This window comes from Chelonoidis abingdonii, chromosome 9 (genome assembly GCF_003597395.2).
Source record: "Chelonoidis abingdonii isolate Lonesome George chromosome 9, CheloAbing_2.0, whole genome shotgun sequence".
Lineage (NCBI taxonomy): Eukaryota > Metazoa > Chordata > Testudines > Testudinidae > Chelonoidis > Chelonoidis abingdonii.
In genome coordinates this window covers 67,212,243-67,236,717 of record NC_133777.1, presented here as the reverse complement: position 1 = coordinate 67,236,717, position 24,475 = coordinate 67,212,243, and the positions used below count along the sequence as shown (strand labels likewise).

Below are 24,475 nucleotides of genomic sequence, written 5' to 3'. Positions count from 1 at the left end.
GCTCAGCTGAAATTCACGACTAATTCCACCAAGGTCATGGAGTGGGTAAAATATTGGAATTTTTAAAAACAATATTTAAAAGGAAAATATAAGCTGTCCATCAGCATATAGAGCAGCTCTGACTGGCCAGTGAAACTGATGGTGGGATGGGACCAGATGATGTCAAGCTCAGAAAAAGTGACAGTATAGCCTATAAGCACATACAGGCTGTTTCTGAGTCCTGACCAGGCAGAGAGAAGACCAATATCACTAAAGTAAAGTAATCTGTGCTGAAGCCAAATCTATAATCAAATTGACATAGGTCAAGTAGATCAGAGGAATCTAGATATTGAGCATTTTCTTCCACATTCATTTCAGCAATCTTATTCAAAAATGGAACATGCAATAAAGGGTGAGAAATAGAAGTTACTTGTAACTGGAGTTCTTCAAGATGGACTCCGATACTCATGGGATGTGCTGGCCAGTGCAGTTTAGATTGTAGAACCGTCTTGTTAGAGCAGTCACATGCCCCTTCTATCCCTTTCTTCCAAGTTCTCAGATGTTTCCACTGTTTCCTCAGATGATTTTAAAGACCTGCGAAGAAGAGGGAAAGGTAAGCAGGGAGTGTGTTTACGCAGAGTCCAATTTGAAGAACTGCAGTTCTTCGATAGTCCGCGGCATATTCCTACTCAGGATAGTTTGGCAAGCAGTATTCCATGAACAGATGGTGGGACTTAGAGTCCTAATTTAATAGGGATGGGAGTCTTAGGAACAGTGTTTTGTAAATATATGACTAGAGCTCCATGTGGAAGCCTTACATCTCTCAACAATCAGAACATGTTTAAGGCACACAAAAGAAGTAGTCAATGCTCTAGTCGAGGTGTTAGATGCAATCCTACATCCCTCTTCCATACATTGTCTAACCCACATAGATCGTGACTGTGAAGAAATAGCCTGACATTTGTATTTGTCAGTGTACCAAAAAAAAAAGTTTAAGAGACTTTCAAAATTCTTTAGTCTTATTAAGATAAGCTAAAGCGCTCTTTGAATGAGTCTTCAAGGAATCAATCATCTTGATAAGACTAAACAAAAATTCAACGTGGTCTAAAATACACTGCTATGGGCATTAGAAGGGAAACGATCTTGCCCCACTGTGACATTGTAAATATCTCTATGATGCAATATCATAGAAATATGCATCCTTTAAATTGAGAGCTGCAAACAAATCTAGGCTCGAAAGGCAGGCAATTACTAAATGCTAACATCAATGTATGGAAACAGAACTCTGTGGCATAAGCTTGCTCTAATCCAACATTGTCCAAAGACCTCCATCTTTCTTTGGTATCAGGAAATATCTGGAATAAAAGCTCAAATTCATGAACTCCCATAATACCTCTGCCATTGCTCCAAACTGTAGCAGAGACTGAATTTCTGATCTTAACATGCTTTCATAACAGAGGTCCCGGAATAGGAAAGGGGTTGAGAAAAGGAAGGATTTTGAACTGAATGGGATTGCCTTTTTCTATCATCTCTAGAATCCATTAGTCCAATGCGATAAATTCCATGGGCTGATGAAACAGGAAAGTCAGTTTCCAAAAGGTGGGGAGGAAAGTTCGTTGCCGATTAGTCTGAAGGTCTTGATCTTATTTCAAACGTGAGGCCTGATATTTAGAAGAGAAGCTGAAGCTGAATAATACTTTGCTTTCGCTTGAGGCTGAGGTTGAAAGGAGGAAGGTGATTGCTGTTGGGCATAGTAAGACAATGAAGATGAAGGATAAAACTCAGTATAGTAGCTAAAAATGATCCAGGGATTCCTTTTTCATCAGGTTGAAAGAGACCCAAAGATCTTGCTCTGGATCATGTTTAATCTTTTCCAATATTTCATCCACTTTCTCACTAAATAGCCCATTGGCTTTCAACAGGAAGATTCTTTATTTTATATTTCATTTCAGGAGGAAGATTAGAAGACTTCAGAGATGCATGTCTATAGAGTAGCGTTAACAGATGCGTTGCCCTCACTGACAAATCTGAAACAATGAAGGAAGCTCTGAGTGCACATTTTGACATTGTCTGGCTTTCACTTATTAAAGTGTTCACCAACTTATGTTGGTCCTCTGAACAAGGGGGTAATCTTGTGAGATAATCCCACTCCAAAACTTTAGTCTTTGGTTTAGGATCCATTAGTCTCTGCTCCTCTTCTGACAAATCCAAGGAGTCTCCCAATTATGATTTAATTTCAGCAACCTGTTAGATTGGGTTCACTTTCAAATATTGTGTGACTACAGGAATCCATGTTGGTTCCAAAATGGAGTTTTATGCCCACATGAGCTATGGATTACTTTTCCTGCTCTTTTATTTCTCCTAGAGTTGTAAATAACTTCCAGGCAGAATGTTTTTTTTTTCCTAAGGGGTTTCTTGGGCAAGTGTATAAAAGGCTGCCCCGGACAGGGCCTCAGGGTTGTCCATCTGCAGGCGTCTATCCATCCTCGTGATAGAAAGGTTAGGGATTTTGCTCCAACTTCCTCACCTGTAAAAAGAAGAGAGAAGGAGAAGAAACAACATCTCCTGAGTGTCCCATCTGTTCTGCTTTCCCGTGATCCCAAAGGAACATCAAGGGAATCCTTGGAGTTCCTCTCCGAAGGCTTGCTGTTAGCCAGAGGATTGAGGTCCCAAGCACCTGCCATCGCTTTGATCTATGAAGAAGGTTTTTTTGATATATTTGTTTTATAGGGTTGAATTTGAGGGGGTAATCACTGTATCATGCCATTTTGCTGTTTGTTCCCCTTTTATTTGCCCCACTCTTTGTTATAACCCTTCAATACACTTATTTGATTTTACCTTTATTAATTGACTCATTATTCAAGGAAGGAGGGGTCGTCTTTGCAGGAGAAGGGATCCTACCAGATGACAGACACTGGACAGGAAGGCCGTACCTAGGGAGACACAAAGCATTAGGGTCTCTTGTCTTTACACGCACACTCTTTTTCCTTTCCGTCCTTTTTCCCTTCTAACAAATCAGAGCCATCTTCTCCTGTGATATGTTTTCTTCAGAACTGAGAGAGTCAAACCCAATGACTTCTATCATGGTTTGGCTCTTACATCAGAGGCTGACACTGGCTTTGGTGGTAAGTACTTAAAAGTCTGATCCAATGACTTGGGAATGGATCCTGGAGCTGAGACTCATACCTTTTGCAATACAGTCTTTTTCTTAGATCCAGAAGTGTCTGAATACTGGCCCTTCTTCATTAAGATCAGATCCTTTAGTGGTGCTGGATCCAGGAAGCTTTGCACACCAATCTTCTAGAAGGAATAAAGATTGTAGCCTGTTCTGCTATTCCTTGTGTGCTTGCAAGGCGAAGGTGCTGCAGACAGAGCATCTCAAAGGAGAGTGGCTCTCACCAAGACAAACTAAGCATCCAGGATGAGCATTCAATGCCAGGAAGACCTTTGGACAAGGTGCACACCTTTTAAAACCAAGTCTTTTCAACTTTGGATCCACCAGGGAACTGGTGAACGAAACTAATGATCTGTCAGTAATTTTTCTAAACTACTAAGCTAACATATCCTAAGGCTAAAATAAATTATAAACCATAACTATACTAAGCTAAGATACTTCTAAGCAAGGGATCCTGAGAGGTTTGTGTCCATCTGCTGCTATGGTTGGAAGGAACGAAACTGAGTCAGCAAAGAGCACCATGCCCCCTATTCTAGCCTCACCCTCAGAACATTCGAAACAGTGATGAGAGGGGTAGGAAGGGCGTGTGAGCGCTCTAAAGGGGAATTCTGTGAGAAAGTTCCACTGTCTAAGATGGTGCATCCCATGGGTGGGAATACACAGAAGACATTCAAAGAAGAATTTGCCAGATTCTTAACGTCTAGTGATAATTTCTTATGCAGAGGCTTTACTAAGACTTCCTTCAAAACAAAAGGGAATCTTGCCCTCTCTAAGAAAGATGTTGACACTCTCCACCAGCACAACATCAAGTTACTTCCCCACTAGCTTTCACATGACAGGAAGTATGTGGGTAACAAAAAATTGTCTCAACACCTCCAGTACTTCCATGAATGCCGCTAACTGAAATTCTAGCCAGGAAGATAAGGCCCTTATCTCCTTAGGACCTTGCTCTGGCACCACAGCAGCAGTCATCTCATTCTTAGTCTGATCAATTTTATGCACAAAAAATACAAGGAATTTCCTCACAACAAGAGTGGTTGAGCCTGGATTACCAGATTATCTATAACCCAGATAATGCCTTCTGAGTTTGTGGATACAATGTTGGAAAAAATAATGTTTTCTTCCTCACACACTGCCACAGCATATTTTTTTTTAATCTACATGTTGCGACCTGTCAGCCTCAGCCCAGACCTCTTGCTTCATTTTAGATCACCCATAAACCAGGGTGAGCTGTGAGAATGAAGAAAGAAGAGGGTGCCTAGAAGCCACCTCATCAATGGTGGAGGGTAAAGACTATTATGAAGTCCTATCAAACCACCAAGAGAGTGCTCTATCAGGGAACAACATTCTCCTGAGCTCTCTGGAACCTCCAGTGGTGGACCAAACAGGCTCCAAGCAATTACTCTACTGATCGCCTTTTTAATTCATTATGTACTGAATTTGATGACAACTGTGCTAAAACTGGCCCAGCATCAGCCAACCAGATTTCAGTGGTACATGCAAACTTGGGAGTCTCATCCTTATTAAGTTACATAGCATACACAGAAGATTAATGAACAATCTGATTCCTTTAAAAGTCTACCTTTTCTCCAAGAAAGGAGAAGTGGTTTTGTTTTTGTTTTGTTATAGGTATTTTTTTTAAATAGGAGCCCATTGTTATTTGATGAAATTCACTCAGTAGAATAAGCGAGATTTGGAAGACCAGAATAGTGTTTTGACATCATCTGATAATCTTTGTCTTTCCAACAAGAAATGGAAATGTATGTTAAAACACAGCAAACACATAGTACAAAAATGAATCTCCATGTTGATAGAACAGTATTAAAATGGTGCTGTCATGGGGCCTACTGTACCTCCACTGGAATTGTGGGAGTTTAACCTCTCCTCCCACAATTCTCCTAGCCTGCCAGCGGTATCTACAATCCTGATCACGTTACAAAGAATGTAACGTGACATGGAACAGAGCCAGGAAGGAGAGGTAACTCACTTTGTGCAGTAACTGGACTTCTTTGAGGTGGGTGTCCCTATGGACATTCCACTTCAGAATTTTCACTTCAGGTTTGTTTACACTCCATGTGCCTTTGATCAGAGATTATTGGTTGTAATGCCCCTTTGGCTCGTGCATACACCCTACACATCCTTATGCCCAGCATTGAGGCACAGAGTTTCTTCTCCACTGCAAAGTCCCATAGAAGAAACTATTGAGCACCCATAGGGGGACACCTCTTGAAGAACTCCAGTTACTGTTCTAGGTGAGCAAACTCTCCTTCTTCGAGTAGTGTTCCTATGGGTGCCTCACTTCAGGTGACTTCTGAACAATATCCTCAGCAGGAGGAGGGAGTTTTAGAGTCGAGTCCAATACTGAAGATAAAACTGCTTTTCCAAGGACAGTATCTGTTCTAGAAGAATGAACCACCAAGTAGCACTGGGAGAACGTATGCATCAAAGAACAAGTTGCGGCCTTGCAGACTTCAGCAATGGGAACATTTGAGTAATACTGTAGAGGAAGAGAGGGACACCATGGAATGGGCTAAAATCCGCACAGAAGGCTGTAAATTGGCAAATCCATAACGAGAAATAATACATCCAGAAATCCATCTGGAGTCTCTGGGTGCAGATTGTGGGCCTTTTGGACCAGTCAGCAATTAATATGAACAGTCTTGAAAATTTTCTAAATGATGTATTTCTGTCCAAATAAAAGGCTAGTACCCCCTCCTCACATCCAGGATATAGAAGGTAGCATCTTCCTTGATCTAATGTGGTTTCAGGAAGAAAACTGGGAGATGGATGACTTGATTGATATGAAATTCAGACAATACCCTAGGTAGAATTTAGGATGTGGATGTAATGAGACTTTGTCCTTAAAAAACACTGTAAAGGGAGGGTCCACCATTAAAACTCCCATTTCCCCAACTTTTCAAGCAGAAGGAATGGACATCAAGAAAGTTGTTTTCTTGGTTAGGTAAAGAAGGGAATGGGTGGCTGTGTGTTTGAAAGGGGCTTTTATCAGCCTCTTGAGTATGAAGTTTAAATCATGGATGGGTTCTATAATATGACAAGAAAAGCTCCTCAGCCTCTTAATGAATCTCATCGTGATGGGATGAGCAAGCAATGAGAATCCCTCAACCAGGGAATGAAAGGCTGTTATAATCACCAAATGAACCCTGATGGAACAAGGAAAACATCTCCCAGTGAGTGAGGGCCCAAATCCTCTCTCAGACAAAACCATTTGCACTTCCTGTTAGTAATGGTGGCAAAGAGATCCACTTCTGGAACTCCTCAACTCAGGAAAATGTGAGAGTCTAGGAGTCCAACTCTCATTCATAGTCCTGGGACAAGTGCCTGATGAGGTCATCGGCGATTGTGTTTTGTACTGCTGGGAGACAGCCAACTGCACCTTAATTTCAGCAGCCTATGTACCAGTTCCATATCTCACCACTTTGGCACAAAGAGGAGATCTCAGCTTTCCCAGACCTTCACTGATTGATATAGAACATGCAGGCTACGTTGTTTGTTGCGTTCTTTATGGACCTGTTCCTGATTAGTGGAAGCAATTGGATACAGGCATTCCTGACTGCTGTCAGCTGCAAGAAGCTGATGTGCAAACATGCTTCATGGGCAGACCATTTGCCCTGAATGGTGTTGATTCCTAAGTGTGCTACCCAACCTATCAAAGATGCATCTGTTGTTATGATTGGGGAGGGTTGGATAAATGGAACACCCACACAAACGTCTGGGTCTTTCCACCAATTGAGAGAGTCTCGTACTTGCAAGAGACTGACACCAGCTTCTTCAGGCTGTGTTTGTTCACAGTATACTATAAACCATCCTGAACCAGTCCTGGAAACACCAAAAGGCATAACTTGGCATGTTGCATCACAAAAAGGTACAAGCTGCAACACGTCTGAGTAGCTGAAGGAAATTTCTTGTTGATGTCTGTGGACTGATCTGAATTTTTGAGATAAGGTTTGTTGATGTCATGAGGGCTTTCCCTGGGAAGGTAAGCTCTGCCGGATACTGCATCTAAGCAGGTCCCTAGGAACTCTATCCTTTGCAGCGGGCTCAAAGTGGATTTCTTGATGTTGAGCTGCAGACCTAGCCGGCAGAACAGAACCTTTGCTGAATTCATTGTGGAGAGAACATTGTTTTAAAACCAGCCCTTGAATAGTCAGTTGTCAAAGTAAAACAATTATCCCCAGATGTCAAAGATAAGCAGCAAACACTGCCAGTACTTTGGAGAACACCTGCATGGCAAAGAAAGGCCAAAGGGAAGCACCCGATACTGGAAGCGAACTTGACTGACTAGAAACCACAGGAATCTCTTGTGCATAGGTGAATCGTGCCATGAAAATATGCATCCTGAAGGCTGAAAACCAATCCTTTAGTTCCAATGGTGGAATTATAGCTGCAAGAATCACCATCCTGAATTTTTGTGTTTACATGAAGTTGTTTAGTCGTCTTAGATCTAGAATTGGTCTCCATTTCCCCATTTTTGGGGGACCTGAAATATTTGGGAGTAAAAACCCTGCCCCTGTGTTGAGATGGAACTGATTTTGTGCCTCCTCAGTTTAAAAGGGAGTCCATTTCTTGTTTCAGCAAGTGCTTGTGAGAGGGTCCCTGAAAAAAGATGAGGAAGAGAGGTGGGTTGGGGGGAGGGTGCAGGGAGGTAAAATTGATGGAGCCATTCAATCGTATAACTACATTGAACAAATGAATGTTGGAAAACTGCTATCATGCGGATTTAGAGTGGGAAAGAAGGCTTCCAAAGGTGTGTGTGGGGAAGGCAGGTAGAATTGTATAGTGCAGCTCAGTATGTGGGGTTGTTGCAGACTCTTGACCTGTTCATCAAAACTGTTATTTTGATGATGACGAAGGCTGAGTGATGTATGCAGATGAAGAGGCTGTTCTATTTCTTTGAAACCTTGGCTTCTTTCTGGGCAGCAATGTGGGTCTCTGAAATACTGAAAATGGAGCAAAATGGGATCTCTGTGCCGGGTGTGATCTGCTAAACTTTCATTTGCTTGCTTGTGGAAATCTCCAGGAGGCCCCGGAATTCCTGCAAGGATTTGTCGGTGCTTTCCACAAAAAGTTTTAATCCATAAAGGGGAGGACCTTGACCTTGTTTTGGACCTCTCTTGGGAACTCAGACAGCTGGAGTAAGGCTGTTCTATGCATGACCACTGCTGTAGAAATGGAGTGAGACACAGTATCAACTGTGCCTAAAGAGGCCCTCAGTGAGGTCCTAGCTAACACTTGGCCCTTGTTAATAATAGTCTGACATTGCTCATGATGTTGTCAGCAGACGCTCAATAAAGGTGGTAAACTTAGAATAATGTGTATGGTTATGTTTTGCTCTAAAAGCCTGGTAATTTGTGATCCTAAACTGAAGTGTCACAGACAAGTAGTTCTTACAGCCAAATAGGTCAAGATATTTTTGTTCCTTATCATCGGGTGTAGATTTTACATGGTGCTGCTTGCCATGTTCATTCACTGCTTCCATAACCAGAAAGTTAGATGCAGGTTAGGAAAATAAAAGTTCAGAGTCCGTAGCCAGGACATAATATTTTTATTGGCACTCTTGCAGGTCGGTGGTAGTGTTGCTGGGCTCTTCCAGATGATCTTGGCAGGGTCCAACAGAGCCTCATTAATTGGCAAGGCAATTCAAACAGAGGAAGTTGACTGAAGAATGTTCAGGAGCTTATGCTATCCTCTAAGGGGATCTGTAAAGAGTCTGCATACATTTCATTCAGCCCTGAAATTGTCTGAAATCAGCAGCCAGAGAAGCTGGAGGAGGCATTACCATCTCATCTGGAGATGATGATGAGATATTTGCAGAAAAGCTTCCTTATCTGCTTTAGCCTCTTGCCCTTCAAAAGATTCCTGCACTTGAGGTAATGGAAGAGGGATAGATGGGGTAGGAGAATGTCTCCGTATGTGGTCGCCACATGAAAGACAAGGGACTTGTGAAAATTGGTGTCAACATGCAGCCTAAGGACCCCAATATGGCCAGAGAGTTCATAAGGCATGGGAGTGGCACCCAATGATGATTGAAACAATGTGAAAGGATGTGGGTTAGTCCTTGGTATAACTCCTCTTTCCCCAAAAGTGTCAGGAGGGAGGTCCCTTTGGTGAATATGGGAATCCTGCACTGAGATTTGGAAGTCAGAAGAGAACTCCTCATCTGAAGGAACAACTCTGCTACTCTCAGAGGGCTGGAGAATCGAATGGTACTGAGGAAAGGTCCAGTCTTGGTGACTGCGTCACTCGCAGTACCAATAGACATTCAGTAACCACTAGCAGGGAAGACTCCAGCTCATTTAATATGAATAAGTCCCTGGAGTATCTGAATTCCTGTGGTATTGGGTTTGTGGCACAATGCAAGGTTCCACAGTTGGTACCACAGTTGGTACCACAGGCATAGACTGCTCTGATAAGTCTCATACGATAGAAGTAGCTGGCTCTGACGAAGATAGCTTGGAAGGATTTGCGACAGTATGAGAAGTGTGACGTCTTCCCAGTACTGAGGATGTCTTGGTGGCTGACTTAGTTATGAAGGGTAATAAGGGACCTGTAAGTTTCACGCTTTTAGAAGTAGAGGGCTTAAACTCCTTTGCTGCAGTGTCCTGCTTCTGCAATATGGTGCAGGATATCAATACTGAGGCACGTTTGGTGCATTTAGCCTTAGAAAAGCTTGGAGCTCCATGCATAGGGTCAACACTGACGGAACCTGGAGCCTCAGTGGTACCCAGAGCAGGTCTTGAGGTCTCCAGTATGGTCTTACTTTGAGAAGACTGAGGCTCTCTCAAAGCAGACTCTTTAAAAATGAGAATGAGTCCAAGGCTCTCCTGAGTAAGTCTGAGTGAGTACAGATGTTGACAGGGCACTATAGTTCTCTCAGAGCCTGACGCTTGGATCCAAGGCCAGATGGAGATAACACTACATTATTAAGAGTTTAAGTGTTACTTCAGTTCTTCCTGGCTCTGTTTCTAAAAGCTGAACAGATGGTATGCTTCTGAGGGATATAAGTTTTCCCCAAACTACAGATACACCAAGAGTGCCAGTGACTGATCAGGACAGCTTCCTGGAAAGTCAGGCAATGATTGAAACTCACGACAATGGATCTCAAAAGAAAAAGTCCCCCTAGAGGTGAAGGGATTATAGAACAAATCCCTCTACACAATTTAATGTTATGCTTATTTAAGGAAAACAAAGAGAACAATTAGACTAAGGAAAAGCTTGGAATAGGAAAGCAGACACATTAACACTCTCTCTCTCAGACTGTGAAGGTAGGTTTGCCTGGGCAACCCTATATGTCCTCAGTGCCGGGCATGAGGATGTGTAGGACACAATGGGCACTACCACCAAGTTTTCAATCAAGGTGTAAACACACCTTAACTGGAGCACTCATACGGACACTACTGGAAGAACAACTCTGGGACATGTATCAAGACAGCAATCTATTGATATTACATAATAGACTTTTCTAACACGGACAGGGCCTTACTACTTATATAGCACCAATCCTTGTCATATATAAGTGCTGGTAGCCAAGCTCTGGGACAATGGAAGGTTTGGATGTGTTTACAGGTACAAGGAGTTATTCTTTTGCATACATTGAAAAACACAGGCTCACTGCTTAATCACGAGTTGTCCAACTGAAGTCTGTAGGACTGCTTTTTTAGCTCTAGCCTTCATGCTGTATACTTAGAAATATTGCACAACACATTTCTGTCAAGCCCCATTCAAGAGTATATTGAGGGCACTTTTCTTAGTGACATCTAAGAAACTATTATTCACAGTAGCCACTAAATACTTAAACTGTTTCCAAAGAGCAGCTAAATTGCCTTATATATATTGTTCTTAAGCCTTTTTGCTATATTAAAACTCTTGCAAAATACCGGTTAGAGCTTTTTCTCATGATAAATGAATGGATTACAGAATTTACATTTTGCCAATTCAATCCTCTCCTCACTCTTCCCTGCACCTCATCCCACCCCAAAGAATATTCTTAACACCTAGCGTGTAACACAGTATTTTCACATTGTTCAGAACCATGATAAAAATTCAGATCTTTTAACATACATAGAAAACAATTTAAATGTATTGGATTCTACACTGCGAATATGTGGAAAAGGTATTTAATTGTAAAATAGAAAAAGTAGGCCAGAGTACAGTTTTAAGGGCAATGCCTTTGAATACAGTATAGGCAAACTAGACTTTGTTTAAGTTTACAAACAATATCATAAAAGCAGTGAAACATGGAAAGACAAAGCAAAGCACAAATAAAAGACAAGTTACGTTTTACAAAAAAGGAATCTGCACAATAGTTCAAAGTTGAATGTAACACGGCATCAAACAGTCTTAAGGCAGCCTGACGTAAGGACGGGACTAGGAGCCGAGAACTCTTGAGTTCTATTCCCAGGTCTGCCACTGACTTAATGTGGCCTTGGGCAAATCACTTAACCTCTCTATATCACGCTTACATCAGTTGTAAAATGGGGGCAATAATGTCCATACCATAGGGGACAGTGATGATTAATTTTTTACTGATTATACAACACTTTGAAGATGAAAAGCACTATATAAATGCTAAGTATTTATACAGATCACTGCACAGAGACACATTTATCACAGTGAAGCACAATGATGGTAGGTAACAAGAGCACCAAAACAACATTAAACTTTCAGGTCCACGTGCATAATTTAAATGCAAAAGTCTGTTTATAAAATGTGTCCTTGAGATAATCTGAGGATTACTGGGGAAACAGCTTAATAAGAATATTTAAAAGGAATTGCTAAGTGGGTTCCTGTGGAGACAGTCTTTCATACTTCTGTACTTTAAAAATGTTTGCACATGAAAGTTATAAGACACACAGAAAAGTGAAGTTTCAATGCCCCCCCACTGTCAGCATTTTCAAATAATGTCCGTTAAGTAAATTAAGGTTTTTTTTATTTTTACAAATTACATTCTTCCAAGAAATATACCATTCACAATAAAACTGGCTGCTAGCTTACTTCAAATGACATTTAGGCTAAACATTTTTTCCTCATAATTTTCCTCATCTTTGCTGAAAAACATCTATGCAAGATGTATGTAGAAATTATAAAAACATGCAGCATATGTACAAACTGAAAAGTTTAAAAAATATTAGCTTCATATACATGTAAATCTACTTGGATATATTGGAAATTAAATATAAAATTTTTACTTTCTAAAACAAGGGTTTTCAGAAAATCTAAGACAACTACTTAAAGTTGTACAAAGATTTCCATCAGGACATGTCTTATTCAATAACTATTAATTTATTTTGTCACATAAATCATTTTCAAACTGTCAATCTTTATCAGCAACATCACCCTTAAAACTGTTCTGTTTTTCAGAAATTAGATTTATACTAAAATCGAAACTTTCACAAAAACATTGGCTTCTTGTGTTTCTGGATCCCTTCAAAAAGATTTATCAACTCACTTTGGAACTGTAAAAAAACAACTATTTACAGTATTTCATTTTAAATACTTTTCACAATTTCTAAATTCAGCTTTTATGTTACAAGAAATTCATCAGAGCTCATGGCTTAAGTCCAGTTATCAACCTGTAGCATCTTTGCTATTATGTAATCCCATTTCTGTACCTATACAGTGTACAGTTCAAGATTGTACTGCAGTTTTCTTGACTGAAAGTAACAGACTTTGCAATATGTCCATTTCAATATTTAAACAGCTTCTTTATTAGTCTGGAGCCGGGTCATTGCCTCTAATTTCTGCCGATACGCCTCTGCTTCTTGCTCTTTCTTTAGAAGCTGCTGTCGATACTTTTGTGCTTCTCGATTTGCCTCATCCAGCTGTTTCTGCAGAGTTTCTCTCTCCTATTAAAAACAAAACAGCAATGTTTTGTCAAATGCATGTTAAGTGCAAGATAAAATGGCAGTTTTTGGAGAGCCAAGGTATAAGGCATCATACACGGAATGAGAAGCTAGGAGGTCCAGTCCTGCAGTTTACTCAGGCAAAACTCTCTCTTAAATACTTGTGTGTAAGTAAACAATGAAAGATCGGGTCAGACAATTGCTCACAAGATTTAAAGTGCAAATATACCAAAAAAAATTCGCTCTTTAAGAGTATGCTCTTATGACATTTTCTCAGGGGAAAAAAGCAATCTTTGGAAAATATGTTGAATATTCAGGCACAGATGTCTGACTCAGTTTCCAGAATCTGAATTATTTTTTAAAAAAGTTCAGAATCCCGTGGCACCTTATAGACTAACAGACATTTTGGAGCATGAGCTTTCGTAAGTGAATACCAACTTCGTCGGATGCACCTACAAAAGCTCATGCTCCAAAACGTCTGTTAGTCTATAAGGTGCCACAGGATTCTTTGCTGCTTTTACAGATCCAGACTAACACGGTTACCCCTCTGATACTTAAAAAAGTTCAAACTTCTTCCAAAAAAAATTAAATACACAGCTCATATCCAAGCAAGTTTCCTGTTACGAGTGTGTATATAATTAAAAATAGACACATCAGCATAGAAAGAGAACTTCTAATAGGGACCAATTCTCCTATATCATGATAAAAGTAACTTCTGCCAAGGAGATAGATAGATATATAGATATATCTATATATTAAAAACATGGTTTTTCTCCTACAAAATGATAGAAGCAATTAGACTGGCAACCTATTCTTTCCCCCGGTGAGGTGAAATAGGGGTTTTCCACCTTACAACACACACATCTCTAACTGGAGGGAGAAAAAGCTTGCTCATCAATGAAATTCTTAACTAAGGGCCAATTATGCATCTGCATCCATGCAGGCATAGGGGTTTTCCCACACAGATGCAGCTGTAAGGACAGAGGCTAAGTTACATTTGCAGAATCTTTATTTCTGGCAACAATGCAGAAACCAGAAGAGACACATCTGACTTTCAGATTCACAGCTAATGGGAAAAAAACCAATTTTACTTGTAAAGGGAGCAATCTGATTTAGAAATTAATGAGACGCAACAAACATGGAAATTCACAAGATTACTTCCAGTCATATTTCAGACTACAATAGGTGATCAAATAAAATACTGTGCTGGCTGGGTGTGTACACTGAACAATTAATGAACACTGCATTCTAATGAGGTAACTGTTTTTCAGCCCATCAGAAGTACATTTTTAATCTACTAAATAATTTAAAAGGGACTCTGACACCTTAAATCTTGTTTGAATTTTTTTTTCAAATCTAGTATAGTTACAAGAAAGTTTTGCCTAGAATTCTCTCTTAAGATTACTGTAACTAAAAGGAATTAGAGAAAAATATTTTCTTCTTTCCTCCTCCCCACACCCACCAGCTTGTGCATTTGACAGTGCTTACTATATACAGTTAGTCTGATCAGAATTTAATGTCAACAGCTAACAGTAGCTTGCTGCTCCTCACTATAAATGACAACCAGGCTTTTATGGAAAATAAACTAGGGAGACAAAAGCAGAAGCATGCCAATCAAATACTATTATAATACAACAAAGCTCCTTTACAATTACTTTGAGTGTGATCTGCTTCCCATTGATGACAAAATTCTTACTGACTCTTCAATGGGAGTAAGACCATGCTCTTTATTTCTATTCAGCCAATTGGATAGTATACTTTTAATATTTTAACTAATGGTTCTCCATGCTGTAAAGCGATGGCTGCTCACAATACAATTATCTAACTTCTATATTCTCATTCATTTAGAAAAAAAGACTTGTGTTTCAGTCACTGACTACCTAATCTATAAGAATATTTTGGATTTTTTTCCAAAAGGACACTGTACTTTTATGAATTAACAAGTGTTTGACTAGATTTATTTTTTAAAATTTGTGCAAAGTGAATTATAGTTGGCCATCCTACAAACCAATTGTCTGGCATACCTTGCATCTGCTGTATTTAAATATGATGTCACAGAATGGTTTCAAGGCAAAGTGAGACACTTCATTTCAAAGCAGGAGACATTTCCTGTGTCCTAGGAAACATAGCTGAACGTATTTCTATTGTACTCAGCTATTAATGTAGACGCTGCCATGTTGTTTGATGCAGAAGAGCCACCGTGACAAACTGCATTCTATTGAAAAATGACTGCCTTGAGAAATAGCTTTGTTTTGATCTTCACTCAAGCAGAAGCCATCTTATTAAAATAAGTGCACCATACTTTTATGGATAAGCCAATTTCTGATTCAATCACTCTTTTCACTTTAATCACCAAGTAGTAGTTGTGGAAGTAAGACTCTCAGAAGATTAAGCTGCCAAGCTATCCCTCAGGAAAATGTTGGTCTATCAAATAAGACAAAGACATTATCACCATACGGCCTCATGCTTTCTCCATCACTCTAGCAGCTCAAAACTGTATAACCATTTTAGACTTCAAGCAGGTCTGAAATACTTTTCTTTATACTTAATAAAATACTTCTCTCTCAGCTCAGTAACCCTACTCCTCACCTGTTTGCATGATTAGTACCTAAATGTTAAATAAACACAATACACATAGTATGCCTTCTGCTTCCTATTGTCTCCAATGCTAGAGCTACCTTTAGCTGTCACATGTGGTACTGAATATGTCAGAGTATAATGACAAAGCTAATTGATCAGTGCTAATGTTAGCATCTGTGCAGCAGAAACAATGGGTGAATGAGAGATTTTATTAAGTTTCATAAACATCAGTCATCAAAATAGAGAGGGGAATAAACTACATATACAGTAGTTGCTTTATATGGGGCTTTACACGGTTTTGAACACTGGGCTGAAAGGGAAGATAAAAATCAATAGATTTCAGAGGGGTAGCCATGTTAGTCTGTGTCAGCAAAAACAATGAGGAGTCCTTGTGGCACCTTAGAGACTCACACATTTATTTGGGCATAAGCTTTCGTGGGCTATAACCCACTTCACCAGCATCTGATGAAGTGGGTTATAGCCCACAAAAGCTTATGTCCAAATAAATTTGTTAGTCTCTAACGTGCCACAAGGACTCCTCGCTGTTAAAATCAACAGGTTTGTCTCAGCTGGAGTATGCATGAATAAAATGAGTGCTCCATCTTAAAAGGTGATGATCTGGATCATTCACTTGACAAGATAATTTGGCATTCAACTTCTAAGTTCATCCTCTTTGGAACCAGAACAATGCCTTGTAAGACATCACGTGAACGGTTTAATAGTACATCAACCCATCCAACAATTGGACTGAATAACTATAATTGCCTTTTGCAAAATAAATATTTAAATTCACGTCACAATACATGCAAACAGAAAGGGAAGGTGCTGGAAAAGAAATACTATATACACATGAAATATAAACAAACAGAGCAGACAGCTTGAAGAAAACCTATGGCATGAGAATGAAGCAGGCCCTAAAGGAGGATCTTCACAGATGTCTTCATTGGCAGATCTTTTCTTCCCTGCTATGAAGATGCTAGAGATCTTGTAGCATGCACATGGATTCTTGATACATGAGACTTCTTAAACCTATGCAGGATTTATTATGGCAGTCTTGACTCCTCTGCAAACAGATGCTTTAAAAACTTTCCCGGTGCAGTCCTAAATCAAAAAGACAGCATCAGACTTCTGCCATGGCTATACAGTACTTAAAAGGAGAGAAGAATCATTTCTTTGAGAAGAATGGATTTCTTGATTACAAGAAAATAGAGAATATATGTTGGATTTGAATTCCACTCGTCTTCTTTTAGAAGAAACAGAGAAAAAACATATCTACCTTGCATAGCTATTGTTCTTCAAGATGGGTTGTTCATGTTCATTCCATTCTAGGTGTGCAAATGCACCCATGTGCACAGTCATCGGAGATTTTTGCCTTAGCGGTATTGGTGTGGTCTGCTATGGTGCCCCCTTGAGTGCTGCTCTCATGCGCTAGTATATTAGGTGCCACCGGCCCTATGCCCTCTCAGATCCTTCTTGCCCGACAGAGGGATAGGAGGGCGAGTATTGGAATAAACATGAGCAACACATTTAGGAGAACAACAGTTACGAAAGGTAGATTACTGTTTTTTCTTCTTCCAGTGCCTGCTCATGTTGATTCTATTCTAGGTAACTCACAAGCAGCATCCTTGGAGGTGGGCTTGGTGTTCGCAGACTAGCGGCTTGGAGTACCGCTTTACCGAAGCCAGCATCGTCTCAGGACTGTTGGGTAAGTGTGTAATAGGATGTGAATGTGTGGATGGATGACCAGGTGGCCGCCCTACAGATGTCCTGGATAGGCACTTGGGCTAAGAAAGCTGCCAAATAGACTTGAGTGGGTGATTACAGTCGCTGGAGATGGCACCTTTGCCTGATTGTAGCAGCAATGAATGCAGGCAGTGATCCAAGAAGAAATTCTTTGAGCAGACACTGGATGACCTTTCATCCTGTTGGCCACCACCACGAACAATTATGTTGACTTGCAGAATGGCTTGGTCCTTTCAATACAGAAGGGTAGTGCCCTCCTGACATCAAGGGAATGCAACCTACACTCTTCCTTCAACTTTTACGGCTTTGGAAAAAAGACAGGTAAGTAAATGTCCTGGCCCATATGAAACTGTGAGACCACCTTGGGCAGGAAAGAAAGGGGCAGCTGCAGCTGGACCTTGTCTTTGTAAGAGACAGTATAGGGCGGTTCCGAGGTGAGCACCCTAATCTCAGAGACCGGTGGGAAGATGTTACTGGAACCAAGAATGTGACCTTCCAAGAAAGGAGAACGGAAGAGAAGGAAGCCAGAGGCTCGAGGGGGGAAGGGATCCCCGCAAGCTACACCACCACAAGATTCAGGTCCCATAGAGCAAAGGGGTCCCTGATGTGCAGGTAGAGGCACCTGAGGCCCTTGAAAAACCTGGCAGTCATGTTCTGGATGAAAACTGACCTACCCTTGAGTGGTGGATAGAAGGCTGAGATAGCAGTCAAGTGGACCTTGATAGATGAAAGCTGGACAGGCATTGGAGCTTGAGATGCAGAAGGTAGTCCAGTGTTAACTGCAACAAGGCGCACTTGGGACAAATGCCTTTATCTAAGGTCCAACAAGCAAACCGCTTCCATTTGGCCAGATAGATTGCTCTGGTGGCGGGCTTTCTGCTGGCCAACAGGACCTGTTGGACATTGGCCAAGCACTCCTGATCCTTTGCATTTAACCTTGCAACAACCAAGCTGTCAGGTGCAGTGTTGTCAGGTTTGGATGCAGAAGACTGCAGTGGTTTTGGGACAGCAGGTTTAGCCTGAGCAGTAGCTGTAATGGAGCAGTCACCGAAAGGACAGATGCATGCCGAACCAGTGCTAGCATGGCCAACCTGGAGCTATGAAGATTACCTTTGCCCTGTCCTGCTTGATCTTCATGAGGACCCTGTGAATTAACAGCACTGGGGGGGAAGGTGTACAACAGAGACCCCAACCACGGGAGCAGAAAAGCGTCTGACAGGGAGCCTCTGTTGATCCCCCGAATTGAGCAGAAAATGTGGCATTTCCTGTTCTGCCTGGACACGAACACGTTCACCTGGGGAGTCCCTCACCTCTGGATGATGATGCTGACCACTTCCAGATGGAAGGACCACTCGTGGCAAGATAAGAAGGTCCTGCTGAGGCAATCTGCCAAAGCATTCCTGGCCCCGGGGAGGTGTGTGGCTATGAGATGGATGTCACGTTGTACACAGCAAAGAGTCCTGTGGCACCTTATAGCTTCGCAGACATATTGGAGCATGAGCTTTCATGGCTGAATACCCACTTCCTTGGATCCATGTAGTGGAAATTTCCAGAGGCAGTTATAAATATGCAAGCAAGAATCAAGCTAGAGATAACGAGGTTAGTTCAATCAGAGAGGATGAGGCCCTCTTCTAGCAGTTGAGGTGTGAACACCAAGGGAGGAGAAACTGTTTTTGTAGTTGGCTAGCCATTCAGTCTTTGTTTAATTCTGAGCTGATGGTGTCAAATTTGCAGATGAACTGAAGCTCAGCAGTTTCTCTTTGAAGTCTGGTCCTGAAGTTTTTTTGCTGCAGGATGGCTATTTTTACACAGAAGTCCAAGAGCCTGAAGGCTTCTTGGCAAAGGGCAGACGATCTGGCTCCGCCTTGCTTGTTGATATAGAACATAGCTGCTGTATTGTCTGTCAGGACCTGGTCCACCAGGCTTTCTATGTGAGGTAGGAAGGCTTAGCAGGCCAGGTGAACCGCTCTGAGCTTCCTGACACTGATGTGTAAGGAGCGATCGTGACTTTACCAACGATCTTGCATGCTAAGATCGCCACACCAGGTCCGTGGCACCAGAGATGAGTGTCATCAATGGGGACAGAGCCGCGAAGGGAACTCGAACACCAATGCAGGATTCTGTCACCAGATGAGTGACATCAGTAAGTCATCCGGGACCCTGAACACACAATCCAAGCTGTCTGTTGGTGATGTAGACCGACGCCAGCCACGCCTGCAGGGGCCTGAGGCGGAGCCGCATGTGCTGGACCATGTAAGTGCAGGGCGCCACATGACCCAACAACCGCAGGCATGTGTGGGCAGTGCCAAGAGGGTGGGCTTGCATGCATGAGATGAAGTCTGCCTTGGGTTGGAACCAAGCCTCAAGGAGAAAGGCTCTGGCCTCAGTAGAGTCGAGGACTGCTCCAATGAACTCTATGTGTTGCACTGGAACTACGGTCGACTTTTTCTCATTTATTAATAGCCCCAGGTCACGACAGGTGGAGCAAACCAGATCGAGATGCCGCTGCACCTGATCCTGGGATTGGTCCTTCATTAGCCACTCGTTGAGGAACTGGTAAATCTAAACACCCCAGCGCCTCAGGTAAGCGGCCACTGGCACTATGCACTTTGTGAATACTCTTGGGGCTGACGAGAGACCGAATGGCAACACTGTGAAGCGGAAATGGCGCTGGCCCAGCACAAAACACAGGAAGTGCCTGTGCCCTGGGAAAATGGAAATGTATGTCCTTCACGTCAAGGGCGACGTACCAGTCTCCTGCATCTAGGAAGGGGATGATAAAGGCTAGGGACACCAAGCGAAACTTCAACTTCTTGAGAGACTTGTTGGGGCGACGTAATTCCAAAACGGATCTGAGGCTCCCTTTTGCTTTCAGGATTAGATAGTAGCAGAAGTAGAACCCATTTCCTTTCATGTCCCAAAGGACCTCCTCCTCTGCCCTCAGGTGTAGGAGATTCTCGACCTCTTGGAGAAGAAGCTGCTCATGAGATTGGTCTCTGAAGAGGGATGGGGAAAGGAAGGTCGGCCACAAACTGCAGGGTGTAACCTGAAGATATTACATTGAGCACCCAATGGTCTCAGGTCAGATGAGACAAGGCCGACCAGAAGGGGTTCAGGCAGTTGAGGAAAGAGTGGGAGGGTGGATCCTGGAAAGTAACTGGGGTGCCGTCCTCAAGCACGCCCTCAGAACGTCTCCTTCTGGCCTCCTTAGTTCCTGGAAGGGCCAGGCCAAGCAGACAAATGGGAAAACAACAGATGTCTCCACTTAGATCTCTTGTCTCTATCCTTTCTCCTGTGGATGCTCAGCTGAGTAGTTCCCCGGGACTTTGACTGAGTAGGTGGAGGATGGAACAGCCTCCTGGCCTGCTGAGGCGTATGAAGGCCCAAGGGGCGGAGGATGGCATGGGAGTCTTTAAGGCCATGGAGCTTTGAGTCCATGAGCTCAGAGAAGAGCTCAACTCCCTCAAACGGGAGGTCCTGAATGGTGGCCTGCATCTCCTGGAAAACCCAGAGACCAGGAGCTGCGCCTCATGGCCACCACAGAGGTGATCACCCTGGCCACTGAGTCCATAGCGTCCCAGGCTCGGTCCTGTGAGAGGGCCTGGGCTCGGTCCTAAGGTAGGGACTCCTTGAATTTGCTAAGAGAGTCCCAAAGATTAAAACTGTACCTGCCTAACAGGGCCTGGTGGTTAGACACCTGAAATTGCAGGCTGGACGCAGAATTAACTTTTCTGCCAAACAAATCCAGTCTCTTGATGTCTTTTGTTTTTCGGCGTACCACTGACTTAATTCTGCCTGTTTCTTTCATTAACAGTGGACACAACCAGTGATGCTGCTGGAGAGTGTGTACACAAATATTCAAACCCTTTTGCACGGATGTAGTACTTCTTTTCCACTTTCTTAGAAGTAGACGGAATGGAAGAGGGGGTCTGCCACAGCCTTTTGGCAATTTTAAATTCAAATTGGTAGCCTTTTAAGAGGGCCTGGTGCTCCTTTAAGTCATCGGGGGGACTGCCCATTTGGGAGGGACCTGCCATCGCTTTGTCCAGAGATGACGACGACGGCGGCACTGCTGGGGAAGGGACGGCTCCATAGGTGTTGGAGCCTGCTGTGCTGCGTTGGATTCAGTGCTGTGTTTCAATTCTGGTGCCGACCAGGGCTTGTCCAAGGCAGACAAGGAAGGCTGGTGGGAATATGGGACCGGAATTATGGGTATGCCCGACAGGTTCCAGTATGGATATTGAGTGGACTACTGTCACTACTGCCATGCCGCCACTGCAGATGCCACCCTGGTCTCATGGGTTGGTGGCGAATCACCCCCTCGGGCTGAACTCCCAGTCCAACTCGGACCACTGCACTTCCGGCGACCAGAGCAAAGCCATTGAGGCCTGACTCTGCCAACTGACCCTGGTTGGTGACCAATGAGAAGAGGGAGAGGACTGGTGCCTGATCGATGAGCAGTACTATGAAGGTGGAGATCGGTGCCATGATAGGGAGCGATCCCACCGCGGTGGGGACTGACATCTGGGAGAACGTCTAGGCGAAGGTAACCTGAGATCTTTGGCGGGAAGCTTGCCGGTACCGGAGGTATTGGAACTAGTGCTTCAACTCATGTCCCATGCCTCATAGGGAGAGTGTGCGGCATTGGGGACCTGGGCCTTCTGATCGGAGAGAGGGTGCGATGCCAGGGTCCTAGGCTGCAGAGATGGGGACCAAGAGTTCTCCACTGCACCCCATGGGGTGGTCCCATGACCAGCTTGCCCTCAGGTGTTCAGGTTTTAGCTGAGTCTGGAGCCTGGCACAGTGTTTGCAATGCTGGTCAGCCTGCTTGTTCTTTAGCTGCTGGGGCTGCTTCAGGCAACGAGGGCCCTAGGAAAAGCTAGAGCCCCCTGACAGTCCCAAGAGTCCGATCCCTGGCCAGGCTAGGGGGTCTGACCTCAGTAGTACTCCCATGAAGCCCCGGGGTGGGCACATGGCCTGACACGAGTCCTTTGCCTGAAGCCCCTTTACCTCTGGTGCCAGGGGGCTCTTCTTCTTTTGCCGCTTCTTAGGCATTGGTCAGGGGGAAAGGCGCCAGGCGGAGCATGGTGCCAATGATGTGTTCCGCACAGATGCCGAGGTGCTTGGTGTGGGGTCTGAGCAAGAGGGCTCCGATGCAAGACGAAGCACAACCTCCAACAGGAGGGCACTCAAGCAGATATCCCGCTCCTTTCAGGTGCTAGGGCAAAAGTTTTTACAGATTCTGCACTTGATCTTTTATGGGACTCCTCTAACCACTTCAAACAACAGTCATGGGGGTCTGTAGTAGGCATCGGCCTGTTGCATGACGAGTATGGTTTGAAGCCAAGAGAACGTGGCATGCCCCACTCCAGAGCAAAGTCCCAGCTGGGACTCTAACTACCAAACTATCCCAACATTTTACTTAACAGCTAATTACGTACCTACAAACTATATACAAAGATGATAAACAACAAGTTGTCAAAAACTGCTAATGTTCTTGCAATGCTAGACAAGGCGCTCTGACCATCATGGGCGGTAAGATGGAACTTTGAGGTCATAGGGTTGGCAGTGCCTGATATACCAGTGCATGAGCGCGGCACTCAAGGGGGTGCCACAGCTGACCCTACCAATACCGCTAAGGCAAAAATCTCCGAAGACTATGCATGTGAGCATGCACACACCTAGAATGGAATCAACATGAGCAAGCACTCAAAGAATAGCTCCTTGCAGGAAAGAACTCAGACCATCTCACACTTCTAAACAGGATGATTTCCACAAGAAAGATAACGTGGATTGCTATGAAATATAAACAAGTTTCACTCCTGGGTTTAAAAAGAGCTTTGGTATGAGCACAGAGGTTCAAAAGTAAAGCACCAACAAGCCATCAGATACTTCCTGATACATGATCTTAAACAACTGACAGCTCTGTGGAAGTAGGAGACATGAGGATGTACAGGAAGGGTATATCAACAGTTTATCAGGTTTAGGGCTCCAACAGCTGACATTTGAACCTACAAATAACTGTAGGTAAGTAAGGACTCAAGGATGCTTTGAGTGGCTGGAATTTCTAAAACTTGCACCAAGTACAGTGGCTAAAGGACTGTAGCTTCAATCTTCTGGCTGTTAACTTTAACCTTGACAGGTTCAGGTGAAGAACTAGATAGAGATACAGCTGATCCTTGAAGAATGAGAGAGGCTATGGGCTGAAGATGGATTTTGGCAGCACATTGGAGAACCAAGACCTTCAGATTCAGAAGAGGGCAGTTGGAATAATCTTTGCTTGAAACCTCTTGATATATTCCTGGACATCTTGCTATAAGTAGGGGGAATCCAATACCTACATCCAGGCCCCCAGATAGTTGAATGAGAGGGCATTCACTCTCCAAACACGGGGGTCCCAGTACTTGGTACAACAGAGAGAGAATTGCTGAACTCTAATCCCAACAAACAAATCCACCTGATGAAGAATCCAGTTTTAGAATACTTCCCTTAAGTGTAGATGGCTGAAGTGAACAGGAGAGCCTTTTCTAATTTGGATAGACTACAGAGCAACTTGCTCCTGACTGAGGAACTCACATCACCACCCTGTATGCTGCATATATGCAACTGAAGCACAGTGGTTACATTTTTTCTGAGACAGAACACAGGCCGAGCGGGTGGAGAGGGAAAATCTCATCAGCCAAAATGAAGAGATAGATAGCTTTATGCAGTTTACCAGAGACAGAAGGACCGAGGACTGAAAGGAACTACATCAGTGCTAGGAATCGCTACAGAAGATATGGATGGGTAGTGGTTTTGAGTAGGCAGGTAGTTCATTCTCACAGTTTCCCTGAGATAAAGTGTTTTTCTTACTGTACAATATTTTACATGAGTAGTCATCTGAAGTCTGGCTGTATTTTAAAAAGAGAGACTTAAATTTAAAAGAAAAAAGTGAGTTAGAGGTAGTTTCACTAACTACAAATGCCCCACAACCCCCATCGACAATTTTTATATTTTTACAGAGAGAATTTTGTTCAGTTATAGTTATATTAGGTGTTATTATGGGCAGCACAGATAGTGCTGTGTATAATTAGAAATAATGGAAAATATCAGGTAATATGTAACAGTTGATAAAAAGAAGAAATGTGATCCTTTA

At 42.9% G+C, this 24,475-nt stretch overlaps 1 protein-coding gene across 6 annotated transcripts in view; it reads right to left on the bottom strand.

The window, feature by feature from the left end:
- Positions 1 to 11,276: 11,276 nt before the first annotated feature.
- The window catches only part of GABPB1 (GA binding protein transcription factor subunit beta 1), a 38,476-nt gene continuing 25,277 nt past the window's right edge, over positions 11,277 to 24,475 (bottom strand). For 5 of the 6 annotated variants that reach the window (XM_032790617.2, XM_032790619.2, XM_032790616.2 and 2 more), the window contains exon 9: positions 11,277 to 13,020. In XM_032790617.2, coding sequence (XP_032646508.1) covers positions 12,868 to 13,020 — 153 coding nt within the window. In that variant the 3' untranslated portion in view covers positions 11,277 to 12,867. Of the gene's footprint in view, positions 13,021 to 15,065; positions 15,442 to 24,475 lie in introns of those variants that run through there. The other variant, XM_075069652.1, reaches the window with a different exon arrangement.